Here is a 14,889-nt window from a genome sequence, read left to right as displayed (position 1 = left end):
TGTGGGGAGAGAGTTGGCTGAGTGTGGCTTTAGGCACCACCCCCTAGCAAAGCCAGGAGAGCTGCCAGGAACCAAGACTGGGGCTGAGAGGCAAGGGCCTGAGCTGTGATCCCTGAGATAGGTGCTGCTCCCTGGCCTACAGTCTCCATATCTGTCCAACGGGGTTTTGGCCAAAAAGCTTTGGAGGGATCCAGCAGCCACCCCGCTCTGTGTATACAGCCAGAAAGATGGGGACAAAGGGAGGGATGGGCTCGCCAGCATCACATAATGAAAAGAGGCCCCCAGTGTACCTGCTACTTCCACGATGTCTCCAGGGACGATGTCCCGGGCGCGGACCCTCTGCACGCCCTTGCGGTCCGAGCGGATCACCTTACCCATCTCAGGCTCATACTCTTTCAGGGCCTCAATGGCACTCTCAGCATTGCGTTCCTGCAGAATATGAGGCAGGTAGGTGGTCTGTCCCTATTGGCCCTAGCTGGCTGACCCCTTGTAATGACACCCTTGGGGCCTGGGATACAGCTAGAAGCAGAAGGACCTGCAGCGGGACTCGAACACCAAGTGGCGGTCACATCCAGCAGCTGGGACACCCCAGGGTCCAGCCCACCTCTACCTCCCACCTGCCATACGCCCACGATGGCATTGGCCACGAGGATCAGCATGATGACCAGAGGCTCCACGAAGGCTGTTGTGGTCTCCTCGCCCTCCTCAAACCAGGCCAGGACCTATGGAGTGAGAGTTGGTGAGCTGGGACTACGATGTGCGCCAGGGTCTGCTCACCGTTTCCTTCACACCCCGGATCTCCTGTCTGCTCTCCTGCTTTGGGAGAGATCCCCCCAGGGCGCCCTGGGCTTGGAGAGGGCTGCTCTGAGGCTCTGGCTTAGAACACTCAGCTCTTGCAGTTAGTGACTGTCATGGCCCACATCCCACCCAGCCGACTTTCAGGACAAGGGGCGGTTATACAGCTGCCAGCGTGCCCAGCTGTGGTTCTCCAAGTGTGATGCCAGACTGGCGGCAGCAGCAGCATCTGGGAACTTGTTAGAAATGCAATTCTCAGGGTCCATCTCAGTTCTCCTGAGTCAGAAAGTCTGGGGTGAGGCCCCAACAGTCTATGTTTGAACAAACCCAGCTGATCCCATTGCGGACTAATGCCTGAAGTCCACTGGCCAGAGAAGCATAATTTCAGTCAGAGTCCAGGCCTGGAGGCAAAAGACCTGGTTAAAGTCCCATTCCCACCTCTTGGCCCAAGTGGGTACTTGTTACTCCCCTCCACGGGTCTCAGTGTGTCCATCTGTACTGTAGAGGAGTATCAGCACCCTTTTGGCTAAGCTGTTGTAGGCACCTGCATAGATAGGGTTTTTTTTTTCCTCTGGAGGAGTCCTCAGTTGCCAGGAAGGCCAGATACAGCTGGCTGGGCCCCCGCTGCCCCGCACTCCATGTTACCTACATGAGGTCTCCTCCCCAGGCCCTGCTGGGCACAGGGCCAACAGCAGGAACTGTGTCCACTCCCAGGGGGCCATTTCCCTGCATTACCCTTGGGTTTCTGCTGCTCAGCCATCAGTGACAATCACCGTCCCCCCCCCCCCCCCCACAGCTCCACCCTGGGCCCCTGATCCTACAGGTCCAGGAGGGTTTCAGGCAGTGAAAATAGCGGAAGAGTAAAGAGAGAAGCAGCCACAGAGAAGCTGTAAGAGGTTAAGGTCCAAATTCTTCTGTGGGGCATTGGGAACCATGGAAAGGGCACTCCACCACCAGGGATAATTTGGCAACATAGGGAGACTTTTTTTTTAATGTTTTATTTATTTATTTTGAGAGACAGCACATGTGTGCACTCATGCATGCGCATGAGGGGGGAGGGGCAGAGAGAGAGAGAGAAAGAATCCCAAGCAGGCTCTGTCCTGTCAGCACAGAGCCCAATGCAGGGCTTGATCCCATGAACCTGTGACATCATGACTTGAGCTGAAACCAAGAGTCAGACGCTTAACCAACTGAGCCACCTAGGTACCCCGAGAGACATTTGATTGTCACAACTAGGGAATACCACTGGGGAGGCAGGCTTTGAGGGAAGCTGAAGTCTGAGCAAGGCAAGAGGTGTGTAGCGGTCCAGGGATGCCCATGGCTAAGAGGACAGACCTGTGATTCAGAGCCTAGGCCTCTGAGCACTGCCCCAACCTGGCCTTCCCTTCCGGGAAGACTGATGCTTGGGACGGGGGCCTTACTTACGAAGGAGACCAGGGCAGCCAACAGCAGGATGCGCACCAGGAGGTCTTCAAACTGCTCCAGCACCAGCTCCCACAGGGACTTCCCTGAGAACCAGAGTACTAGGTGAAGCCTGGATTCCTTACCAAGTGACTTGCCCCCATTCAGAGCTGGCACCGCCTCAGAGACCACCTGGCCCACTCCCTCCATACTATTTAAAGACTGAGAGCCTGAGGCCCTACAGGCACAGGTGGGTGATACTGGGGGGGGGGGGGGGGGGGGCTTGGCAAAGCCTCACTCTGTTGGGGAGAGGGAAGGCTACAACCTGACAGTGAATGGCCCAAGAATGTTGCCTGGTGGCCTTGCAGCCCACCCTGGCCCAAGCCTTACCTTCTTCAGTTGGGAGCTCTGTGGGATCCAGGCAGTCACAGGAGCCATGAGGAGACAAGAGATAATCGGGTTATGCAGTGGGGCCGTGGAGGAGTCTCAGCAGTCCCTCCCCACTATGCCTACCCAGACCACCATGATGGTCGAGAGATGTCCCCACAGCTCTCTGAGGTCACAGAATGGATGGTCTGAGCACAGAGGCTTCCATTGCTCCCCTCGCTTCACCCCACTCTGGTTGAGGAAGATCTGGTATGGCATGGTATGGCATGGCTCACCTTGGGACATGGGTCCTTCTAGACCCCCCTCCACTGCACAGAGAAACTGAGCAAACTGTTGAAGAGAAGGGACCCCAAAGGTCACCAGTGAGCTGATAGCTCCCCTGCACTGCTCTTTCTCAGACGGCTGCCCAATCCTGTTCAATGTCCTCTATGGCCATGGCAAGGTAGCCCCTCCCTCAAATTTAAATGAATGAAAATTAAGTAAAATTTAAAATTTTACTTGATTTTAGCTCAGGCTACTTCTGACTTACCTGGTCCCCTGGGAATACTTGGACAAGGTCTATAGCACAGCCAGCCTGCTGAGTCCCCCATACCTGGGGGTTCCCTTGGACACAACCTCAGCAGCCAGCATCCCAGGCACCCTGCCATGGTTAAGTTCCTAGAGGCTGAGTCTCACCTTGTCCCCCCCCCCACCCCCAAACCCTCCACTCTGGGCAAACTCCATGAAGATCCATCCCACACGCCTGGTCTGTGACCCGTAGAACAGTTTGAGGAATGATGTTCCCAAACACCACCACCACCTGCTGTCACTTTACAAGCTCTATTTTTATCTCCTCCATTTCCTGAAGGACCTTTTATTCCAGGCGAGCCGGCTGCCTCACTACCTGGAGTCTTTGAATCTTCCCAACAGCCTAAAGGGGAGACAGGGCAGGAATGCTCACCCTGTTCCACAGGTACAGGAACTGAGATCCAGAGTGGAAAAGCGGCTTGAACAAGGTCACAGAGCAAGTAGGTAAGTCTAGGGGAAGGGACAGGAGCTGGGACTCAAAGGGTGGAGTCCAATGGGCTTCTCCCTCCAAGGGCTGAAGTCAGGCTCTGTTGAGGCCTGAGGCTCCTCCCAGACTGAGCCTCCCTGAGCCCTGCTACTCATTGGCCTGTCTCTGGGCTAGCAGCGCTGGCATCACCTGGGAGCTTGTCAACAACGTGGACTCTGAGGCTCTAACCTAGGCTGGCTCTCCCTTCCTCTTCTTCCTTCTTGGCACAGGTCCTTGTATCTGTCCACCTGTTTTGAGCTCGAATACCCGCAACCATTCTCCCTGTGGGAGGCCTCTCCCCAGACCACCTGTTCGGAGGATCTGGGGCATCCGGCAGCTGAACCATGGAGAGTATCAAGCAGCCCACTGGGATGCAGAAATCCAGGAGGGAAACACATAACCTAAAAATATATTTTCTGGTCCTATTTTAGGCAACGGCTGACATTTTCCGTGGAAAATGTAATCTCCAGTGTCCTGCATTGAGATTAAAATCAAACAGACTTTTTCCTTCTGATCTATTTAGCTGAAGTGAACAGGAAAGGCAGGGGGAGGGCCAGGCCTAGTTTTCTGGGCCAGTTCTCCAATCCAGCGGGGTCCTTTAGAGGTCATGTCTGCCATGCCCCAGTCTTGGCACAGAATATTTCCAACCTCATGGCACACCTCAGCCTGCTTCAGCTGTGCTCTACTCAGGAGACTCCCGAACCCCCCCGCCTCTGTGGGGATGTTCGGGGTTCCTGACCAATGGGAGTTTATCCATAAGTCTCACCCGAATCCCTCCTGCTGTCTCCCTAACGCCTCCCTCTGTCAGGCATGTAGCCTTTAGGCTACCATACTCCTGAGGGCATTTTTTCTGGGCAGGGTCAAGGCCTGGGGTTGGGAAGCATTGTCCCAGGGCACACGTACCAGCTCGAATTCCCCCCAAGCTGCCCTCTGCCTGCCTCAGTCATCTGTCAAGTTCTCCCCTTCTGCTCTCTGACCCAACATCTGACTCAGGATCCACTCTTTGGTGGCCGTTTGTTCTCCAAATGCTTCTGATTGTCCCCACCTTGCGGGCACATAGTATGACTGCACTTTCTGGCCCTTGTGCAAGTTACAAAAAGAAGGATGCATGTTAGTTCTGGGCGGGGGCATTAAATTGGTGGCAGGAGACTCTCTATTTAGAAGGGTACTGTCTAGTGGAACTTTCTGTGATGATGGAAGCGTCCTCTAGCTGCACTGTCCCATACAGTAGCCACTAACCACATGTTAACTATTGAGCATTGGGAATGTGGCTAGTGTGGCTGAGTAGGTGAATTTTAAATTTCACTTAATTTTCATTCATTTACATTTAAACAGCCAAACAAGGCTAGTGGCTATAGCATTGGACAGTGAAGATCCGGAGCTCTTTGTCCTTCTGCTACAACAACCAGCAACCCGTGAGACGTGTCTGCTCTGTGAATCAGAATCACAGAGTACAGGAGACACAAAGCCCCCAGACGACCTGCCACTGACATACAGATCTACAGCGTGAGCAAGAAATGACCTGTACTGTTTTCAGCCACTGAGATACGGGGTTTGTTACTGCAGCATAACCTAGCTGATCCTGACTGATACCCCCTTCTCCCCAGACCTGGCCTCTACCACAAGGTTCCCCTTCTAACCTACCCACTGCCCTTGGGGGAGGCTCAGCCAGCCACGAGGTCACAGAAGATGCCCTGCCCGTCCCTGTACATGCAGTGCACATGCTTCTAGTTTTGCCTGAGCAGCTGGCTCCCTGTGGGATCCTGAGCCTCTTTGGAAGATGGGGTACCCACTCCCACCCTGAAGGGCTGCTGTCATTATTAACATTAGTAAGAACCACATTTACTGAGCACCTATTATGTACCAAGCAGTGTGCCAAGTGCTTTATGGGGTGGGTACTATATGCTGACCATATAAGAAGGTACTCCACAGCAGAATAATTATAGCAGAATTATTAGTGTTGGGCGTGCCAAATGCCATGCATCCTCTTGGGCATTAACTCTCTTGTGATGCTCAAACAACCTGAGAAGGAAGATACCATTATTATTCCCCTTTTACAGAGTAAATAACTGAAGCACAGAGAGGTTGAATGACTACTTTATGGTCATACAGCTGCGAAGTGGCAGCTTTAAACTTGGGTAGTCCAGGGGCGCCTGGGGGGCTCAGTCGTTTAAGCATCCGACTTCGGCTCAGGTCATGATCTCACGGTCCGTGAGTTCAAGCCCCACATCAGGCTCTGGGCTGACAGCTCAGAGCCTGGAGCCTGCTTCAGGTTCTGTGTCTCCCTCTCTCTCTGCCCCTCCCCTGCTCACGCTCTGTCTCTCTCTCTCAAAAATAAGTAAGCAAAAAAATTTTAAACTCGGGTAGTCTGGCTCTTGACCCCCTGCTCAGCACCTCCTGCGCTGACTCCTAAGCTGCTCTGCCTTCCCATCCCTGTTGCACTGCCTTCGCTAGCCAAAGTCATCTGAAAAAACTTGGCATCCTATGTCCTGATTGTTAGGCTGGGTGCCCTGATTCCATCGACTAGCTCACCCCTTCGTCGTGATCCCAGAGCCACTAGCCAAAATCGTCCCTGCCCACAAAGGCTCTGCTGTCCTCACAGGTGGTGTTCTGACGGTTACTAGGCTCCGTCTGCTCAGGCCTGGTCTACTTCAAATTCAAATTCTGCCAAGACCCCAGACAACCCTGGGGCTGTCCCTTCACGTGACCGGGTCCTAGGGCCACAGAGGGAACCCAGGGGCTAGGAAAGCACTGTCCCAGCCTCTCCCCAGGCATCCCTGGAAGATGCTGGTTCCCCCTTGCTATCCTCAGGCTGCATGTGGAGGGGGTGGTGCGCTGAGCCCTCAACAGTGTCAGATGCTCCATTTGTTAAATGGGGAGAATGCCCCAGCCCTGCCCACCTCTTGGTGCCATTCAGCAGGCTGCAGCCAAAGACAGTAACAGGAAGTGCTATTCCCTTCCGCATCCCAGCTGGGCCAGCCCGGTGGCATGCAGTCCCCCACTATTCTTCTGAAATAGTGTACGTGGTGGACTCTCCCAGCCAACCCCTTCCCTAGGTCACTACTGTCAGTGAGCTGGCCCACGCCCCCAGATGCCCAATGTGGGGCTGGTCTGAAGGGGCCTGGAAGATAGCCTGTGGGCCCTGGAGGACAAAAGGGAGTATATGATCAGAGAAGCTTCATGGCTTGGGGCAAGGAGTCTGGTCCAGAGGGCTAAGTTCAAGTCATGCTCTATCTCTTGATAGTTCTTTGGCTATGGACAAGTCAATTAACCCCCTCTGTGCCTCAGTTTCCCCATCTGCAAAATGGGGATAATGATAGTAACTACTTCTGAAGTCACTGTGAAGATTAAACAACATGCACGGCACATGGTAAATGCTCAGTAAATATTAGCTATAATATTGGTTATTAAAACGTAAGCTCCATGCCAGTAGTAATTTGTCAAGTGCAGTGTCTTCAGCACCTAGAACAGTGCCTGGCACATAGAAGGTGCTCAATAAAGATTTGGAAATGAGTGAATGACCCTGCCTCTGTCCTGCTCACAGACCAATGGTGGCTCCCCTTGGCCTGAGGAATAAAGACCGACCTTAGCATGGCCTTCAGGGCCTTCCTGGATCTGCCCCAAGCTGACCTTTCAGAATCCTCCTATATCCTGGACATCTGCCAGCCAAGTGAGATGCCTTAGAATTGCCACTACCTTCCCTGGTTTTGCTAAAGCTTCTTCCCCTCCAAAGTTTTGCTTGGGCCATTCTTTCTGTGCAGAGTACCTTTTCTCAGCTCCTCATCTAAACCCCAGCCTTCCAGGAAGCCTTCTTGGAAAAGCCCGTCCACCCATCCCTCCGCTCTTCTCTTACTAGTCATCAGTATTGCGGTCACCCCCACCTGATGGGAGCCCTTCCAAGGCGGGGAGGGAATGAGTCACCCCTGGGTCCATAAAGAGCCTCACAGAATTGTTTACTCAGTCGCCCCATTGTTCAGGTCAAGGCCCTGGGCCCACAGCCTGGAGCCCAGGAGAAGTGGGGTATACGGCCAAGGCTACCCCAGGCTGCATGCATCACCTGCTCCCCTGATCTTCCCTCTTGACTCCTTTTTCTCATCTCAAAACATTGGAAACTGGTATTTCAACTTCTAAATTGTTGATTCCAGCCTGGAGAGGCAAGAGCTCGCCAAGGTCTTCCTCAAAAGTAAGTTTACAGGGCAATTAAGTTATCACTTGCAGAATCAGGGAGACGCCTTCACTGGGCAGACCGCACCCAGTTCACCTGGCCCTGTCCGGGTCTCTAGGACCTATCTAGAGTGGACAACATGGTCCTGCCCTCCAGGGGGCCTTGGGAAGCAGCTCCCCAAATGCAGAGGCCTACAGACTACCTGGCTGATCTGGCAGTAGAAAACCCAGGCAAAGGGTCTGCTTAACGTCTATATGCCAGCATGGTGTGGACAGACTCGGTCCTGCCTCAGGGAGCTCCTGGTGTGAGGGGATGCTGTTCCTGGGGTGGGGGCGGGGGAGTGCCAAGGCTGCCCAAGAGGGCCAGTGGGCATGAAATCTAGGGGGGACCTAAGAGGCCTGGAACTTCCCATGCCTGTAGGGAAACCACACTTTCCTCAGATCCAAGAATCGTTTCATATCCCGCAAGGCCTTCAGGGGAATCTCAGGATCCCACGTCTGCACTGAGGAGGGCACTGAGGCCAAGGAAGGACAAGTCTTCCTGAGGCCACCCAGCAAGGTGGACCACTCAGACCTCACCCCCTCCTCCTGCCTGGCCCCACACCCCTTGGCCAAGTTTCCTACGGCCACACACATGGGTTTCCTGAGTTCCAGCAGCCAACTGGGGCCCGGGCTGAAGGCAGGAGATAAGGTCACAGCCCAGACACGACTGGCAATAATCTAAATCTAGCCACCCCTCCCACCTGCAGCTCTGGGGCCGTTGTATCCAGTGTACAGATGGAAGGCTCCAGTTCCTGTTAGAGCCCTTTCCCTAGCTCCCTTGAACAGGAACCACCCCAGACCTTCTGGGATCTTGCCTGACTTCCGCATCACTGGGCTCTCCAGGGCCGTCAGGTGTTGGCCTGCTTGGTAGGACATGCCCAACACAGTCCTGCCTCTTGCATTGGCTCACATCCAGCAAAGGTGATGGGCAGCCCATTCACGGACACAAGAAAATCAAATGGCTCCAAAATACATGGAAAATGGCCCAACATGACTGGTAACCAGATAAATGCAAAGTAAAACTATGAGAGGACACTTTTCCATCAGATTGGCACAGATCAGAATGTCTGGTGATGCATGGCAATGGTGCAGGGGTGACGAAACAGGCAGGTCAACAGGTGCAACTTTATGGAGAACAATTCAGCAATAGCTGTCAAAATGTAAAGTACACATGCTGTTTTACCCAGCAACTCCGCTTCTAGGAATGTATCCTTTGGCAATATTGACAAGTGTGTGAAGTGATGTGGGGACAAGAATATGCCTTGTGACGTGTGACAGGAGAGGCTATGAACAATCGCAGTGCCCTCCAAAAGCCAGGTGAAGAAATACCGGAAGAGCCACATGAAACCCTGCATAGCTACTAGGAAGCCCCAGGATGCTCCACAAGGCACCATCTCCAAGAGTGATTATCACGTGGAAAGCAGGGGCAGAACAGCACTCACGATCCACTCCCTTTCGTGTGAAAAAGATCATAAGGATCCAAAGGAGTATGTACACAGCATACCTTGGGAAGGAGACACAAGACCCTGGGAATACTGGGTGGCTGGACAGGTCTGGGGAGACTTTACTGTACCTTTTAACCCTTTGAATGTTGTACTGTGTGTACATTTTTATTCAAAAAATAAACTGAAAGGATGTAGAAAGCCCCCCAAAGAAATGGAGTCCTGGGCACCTCTGGGACCTGCTGGGAAGGGCACACTCTCCAGAGGTGCTGGGCCAGGGGCCTCCTGTGCACTCCCCTGTTGGGGTTTCAGAGGACACATCTGTTCACTGGGGTTGGGAGAGGCTGTGTTCGGTGTGTATGGGGCATTCCCAGCTGGCAGACTCACAGCACTGCTGAGGCCCATCCCCCAGCTCTGAGGAGGGAGGAGTTAGAGAAGGTAGGACAGGATCCCCAGCCCCTGCTTTCCAGCCTCCCTTCCTCCCTCTACCAGCAGAATTTGCAAACTTCAGGACTTAAGCAAATGACTTCCTTGTGGTTTCCAGCACTAACGACCTTGCAGGTGCACAGACTCCTGGGGTGGGGAAGACACTTGTCCCTGGGGTGTTTCCCTCCACCTGTAGGTCTAGCCCACCCCACCACCCAGCTGGCCCAGATCCTGGCCCAGACTCTTCTGCTACCAGGAGGGATGGCTTGGTGCACACAAACACTCGCAAGCAACTCCAAGACATGGGTCCTATTACGGCCTCACTTACGAAGAAACCAAGGCACAGAGAGGAAAAGTGGCTTATCCAGGATTGCACAGCTGTGAATGGGACAGAGCTAAGGTTCAAAATTCTGTCAGCCCAATCCCAGACACAAGTAGACACCACTCCAGGTTACCCAAGAGGGAAAGACCCCCCCCCCCCCAGTGCCCATAGAAACTGCAGAACACAGATGACTCCTCCTCAGCTGGGGCTGGTTGGAGAGAGCATGATGCGGGAAGGGGCAGCTGGCTCCCCTCTCCTAACCTGAGGACTTCCAGAGTCCCGGAATGCTTCCTGAAGAAGAAGCCAATCAGTGATCTGAGGGATCTCTAGAGCCCTGTGAGGGCTGGGGGCATTGCTGGGATAGCTCCTGCCTAATTGACCCACCTCCTAGCACAGCCACCATCAGGGGCCCAAGGCCTGTAGAACCAGTGACTCCCTTCTACACACAGAAAAAGGGAGGCTAGAGAGGGACAGGTACCAAGGACCGGCTCCACCAAATATTATGTGACCTTGGGCGAGTTGTCTAACCTCCTGGTGACTCAGTTGCCTCCTCTGCAAAATGGGAATGACAACGGCTGTTTTCACAGAATTGTTTTGGGGAAGAAATAAGAGATGAAAAGTGCTAATAGTGCTTGGCACATAGTAAGTGCTCGGTGAACATTACCTTTTATTATTACCACTATCAAGGCACAAGGGAACCAGGGACCCCATCAGCGCCCCCCCCCCAACTTTTCCTACTTACCACCCTCCAAAAGCACATCCACCTCTTTGTGGATCTACACACCACACCAACATCCTTATCTATCACTTCACACAGATGCTCAGTGGACTGGTCACCCCCAAAGCCCCTCACTAGACAAAATAATATGGGGGAGAACTAAGGCTCCCTCCTTCTTAAGCAGCCTCTCCTCTCCTGGATCAATGAACACATGGGAGCCAGAAAGAAGAGGGATGTAGGCTAGGGTCACACAGGGCTTCTGGAGGCAGAACCAAGGGCTAGGTCTCCAGTTTTCCTTGGGAATCAGGACTCCCAAGCTGGAGGCCACAGTGGCACAAAAGAGGCTGTGAAACCCCAGACCTGCTGCCCTGACCCCCATCCCCACCCCCACCCCAGGGTTGGGGGAAAAGTCCTGCTGCCCTGTCCTCTTGCAGCAATGACACCCTCCCTGCCAAGTCACTAATGGAGGATATTAAATAATATTTATCTGCCTAGTTCCTCCCACAGCTCAACTAAATATAGCAACTAATTTTTTTGGAAAAGGATTTCTGCTCCAGAAAGATAATATTTATATAAGAGGTGGTTTTCATAAGCCAATACAAAACCCAAAGCTCCCTTTCTGACAGCTCTTTGTAATTTTCAAGCCATCCCTGAGCAGTAAGACACTCAGGCCAGAGCACCTTCCCCTCTGGCTGGCCAGGATCCCTGAAAGGGTGAGGCCCCAAGTCCTAAAACAAAGTGGGTCCAGGTTGCACTTGGGGGGGTGGGGGTATATTTCCATCTGGATCCCAAAAGTTGTGCACAGTACCCTGGGGGTGAATGAAGCGGGTGGCAAGTCCTGACTGGAAGTGACTTGAGGAGGGGACCCCTCCATCTCCCACCTGTGTGCCTGGGCCACATCTGGGTAGTACCTGGTACTTGTGCCTTTTGGCAGATGGAGAATCCCAAACTCCTTAGAAGATAAGAAGAAATGATACCATTTCCACCCAAACAGCAACAGCATAAACGCTCCCTCCCTGCCCAGCGGCAGTCAGGTGCTGCTCCCGGTCACGGTCACGGTCACGGTCACGCAGGAGGGAAAGGCCTATCCTGGCAACTCCCTGAGTGAGGCCTTGAATCTGCCACCCCCAGGGAGGTAGGTCTCCCGCCTAAGCAGTTCAAAGCCCCCACCGACTCCCTCCCGCCAGCCACATCCGCCTTGGGTTGCAGAAAGAGGAAGACCTGAAGGTGGGGGTGGGGGCACCAAGGCTGCCAGCTGACAAATTGCACCTTCTGGGTGTTTATTGAGCCCTCAGGGGAGACCCTCTGCGCCAGCTGGGAGGCTGGGTCTTAGAGTCCCTGGTCAGCTGAGGTCGGCGAATGCCTTTGCACAATGGGGGCAGGTTGCAGTGCGGGACCGGAACCCAGCGCTGACCGCGGATGGGGGTGGATTAAAGCTTGCGGGAGTGGATGGATGGGGAGTGGATGTGGAAAGCCTCTAAGGTCCGGACAGATCCCTGAGCCTGGGGAAGGGCAGCCAGGAGTCAGGTCTCTAAACCCGGAACCCGCCCTGCACCCCCACGCGAAGGTGGCCGCGCAGCCCGTCCGAGTGCCCCAAGAGCATCTGCAGAAGTTTCTGGAGCCCTCGCTTCCGGCCCGCCTGCGGTAACCGAGGGTTGGAACCGGAGAGGTCCGCTCCCCTTTGCGGCGCAGGGGAGTAAACTGAAACTGCGGGTCCCCGCTTCCCTGGCCAGGCCGACGCTCTCACCGTTGGGGCCGTAGCGCTCTCGCGCGCTAGTCACCTGCTCTGGCCTCAGGCCGCCCTCGACCGTCACTGAGAAGCGGCGCAGCACGTCGGCTGCCGAGAGCAGATGCGCCGCCTCCATGCCGCCCGCCTGGTTTTCTGCGCGGTCTGCACCGTCGAGTCCGCCGCCTCTTCGCGGGGCTACTGCGCTGGGCGCCGGGAGCTCCCGCCCAGGAGAGAGGCGCGCGAGGTCATGTCCGCGCCGGGACCTTTCCCGACGGCAGTGGCTGCAGCGGCGGCGGAGGCCCGCGCCAGGATGCAGCGCCCCGGGCTCCCTCCCCGGGGCGGGGCGGCGTGGAGCCCGCCCCCGCACTCACACCCCTTCCGGCAGCCCTAGGAGCCCGCTGCCTCCCCGCCCCGCCCCCGCAGCGCCCCGGGGCGCAGAGGCTGGGCCGCCAGCCCATTCTGCGGAAGGGGGAACTGAGGCCTCCTGCGGGGAGCGCACCTAGCGTGTCCGGGAGGGTCCGCAGCCCCTGTCCTCAGGGCTCTGGGCGCCACCAAGGGCCGAGAGCTGCGGCGGGCTGCGGAGCACGATTCTCAGGGCTGTCCTCTTTTGAGCCTTCCTGGGTCCTGGGGAGTTGCAAAATGGAGGTGTCCATAGAATGGCTTCCTATCCCCGAACTTGAATTATGCAAAGGAGGACCCTGGGTCTAGAGAGAACCCAAAAGCCTGTGAATAAGCGCAACTACTGCGGAGATTACTTGATGTTTTCTTCTTTTGATGTCTGTGCTTTCTTGATCTCTTCCAAATGGTCAGCGATGCATGGTTATTCCTCATACAACCGAACCTCTAACAATGAACCAGTGTATGAGAAAGAAAATCAGTCTCATTACCTTAGACTCACAGTCTTACCCCAGCAGGAAATGTATCTGCCAAGGTGGGGGTGGGGCTCCCTAGAGGCCTGAGGGGCTGGGGTGGAGGCCTCTGGCCAGGGTCCCCAGGGAGAGTGACCCTGAGTCAGGGATGGGGAGGGACCTAGGAACCCCCACTCCAGCGCTCCCTGAGTTCCAGCCTCTCTAAGGGGTGCCAAGAGAAGGAGTTGCAGGTCAGGGAATCGAGCTGTGGGAAGGCAGAAACCACTCACCCCGTCAAAAGAAGGAGCAGAGAGCAGTCTACTCCAGGCACCCCCTTCAGCTTAAGAGCCATCCAATCTCACCCATCTGCCCTCTTACGCCCCACCCCCTCCCAAGCTGGCCTCTGCTGTCTTCAGCCTCTGGGATCCACCTTGGCTGCACAAGGTCATAGATTCCAGATTGAGCCCACCCAGCCAGCTGTTCAAACCCTAAACCCTACAGTGAGTTCCTGTGCAGCCAGAAAGCCTTTCCAGATACTGCAACTGCACACACAAGCCCAAGCTTTCAGCCTGGCCCTGGTTGCTGACCCCTATCCGACCGTGTGTACCCCACAGCTCCTGATCTCTCCCTGCCAGGATAGAATGTGGTCCTCCTCCTCCTCTGTCTGATCTTCACTATGCCTCCTTAAGCATTGAGACACTCAGTGAGTGTATGCTTTATCTGCACTTGGACAAACAGCTGGTGGCCAAAGTGACATGGTCACAGGCATGCTGTCCAAAGGGCACGTCTATCCTCCCCACCTCCCAGCTGCCGTGTACTGAGAACTTCGGTCCTGGCACCTGGGCCCAGCTCTTTCGAACTCTCTCACAGGATAGATGGTTGGCAGAATTTACCGCCTCTCTGGCAACAGACATGCCTACCTCACTTCACCTGAGGAGACCAGGCTGGAGCATGGGGGAAAGGTAGGTCTTCCTTAGAAGGACTTAGACACATGAGAAAAAAAGGGTGTTGCAGTCAGAAAAAAACAGCCAGTGTTGAAGGTGGGACACCTCAGCTGTCTGCCAGGGGTAGTGATTCAATCCTTCAGCATGGCTGGATCATAAGGAGCATGAGCACCAGGATTAGGAAGGTAGGTCAGAGAGACAGAGCTATGACGCTGAGAACCTTGATTGTCCATATAATGGCCTGGATTTTGGACTGAAGGCTTTTTAAGCATTAAGAGATGGAGCTTTTGAAGGGGAGAGCAGAGGCTGAAGGGACCCTGCAATCCTCCTGACAAAAAGTGAAGCAGTGTGAACCAAGACAGACAGGGATGCAATGGACTGAACCTAGTAATGGATTAGATTCAGTGATGAGAGATAGTGAGGAGTCCCAGCTAATCCCCAAGTTTCTGGCATCAGTAGCTGGGTGGGAGAGAGGTTCAGCCGTGAGGTAAGGGAGCAGCAGATTGATGTGGGGAGAGGAATCAAGGGGTATATTTGGCGCCAAGTGGGGAACCAAGGGGTATGAGGGGTCTGGGAGACTCCAGGTAGAGATGTCTTAAGGCAGCTGTGGTTTGGGGCTGAAGAGGGATACCTGGGAG

General features: G+C 54.6%; 1 protein-coding gene and 1 pseudogene across 4 annotated transcripts in view; one reads left to right on the top strand and one right to left on the bottom strand.

Moving 5' to 3' along the window:
* The window catches only part of ATP2A3 (ATPase sarcoplasmic/endoplasmic reticulum Ca2+ transporting 3), a 34,303-nt gene extending 21,496 nt beyond the window's left edge, over positions 1 to 12,807 (bottom strand). The window contains exons 1-5 of one of the 4 annotated variants that reach the window (XM_086686269.1): positions 12,478 to 12,807; positions 2,587 to 2,604; positions 2,221 to 2,303; positions 618 to 722; positions 291 to 429 (exon numbers count right to left, since the gene is read on the bottom strand). In XM_086686269.1, coding sequence (XP_086542395.1) covers positions 291 to 429; positions 618 to 722; positions 2,221 to 2,303; positions 2,587 to 2,604; positions 12,478 to 12,595 — 463 coding nt within the window. In that variant the 5' untranslated portion in view covers positions 12,596 to 12,807. Of the gene's footprint in view, positions 1 to 290; positions 430 to 617; positions 723 to 2,220; positions 2,304 to 2,586; positions 2,605 to 2,858; positions 2,884 to 12,477 lie in introns of those variants that run through there. The other 3 variants (XM_025915770.2, XM_025915762.2, XM_086686267.1) reach the window with 3 other exon arrangements.
* A 1,375-nt stretch (positions 12,808 to 14,182) lies between these two features.
* Positions 14,183 to 14,889, top strand: part of LOC147574128 (TAR DNA-binding protein 43 pseudogene) — a 71,977-nt pseudogene continuing 71,270 nt past the window's right edge.

Source organism: Puma concolor, chromosome E1, assembly GCF_028749965.1.
Source record: "Puma concolor isolate L17-30 chromosome E1, mPumCon1.1.hap2, whole genome shotgun sequence".
Taxonomy (NCBI): Eukaryota; Metazoa; Chordata; class Mammalia; order Carnivora; family Felidae; genus Puma; species Puma concolor.
The sequence above is the reverse complement of the archived record's forward strand: the minus strand, read 5'-3'. Positions and strand labels throughout refer to the sequence as shown.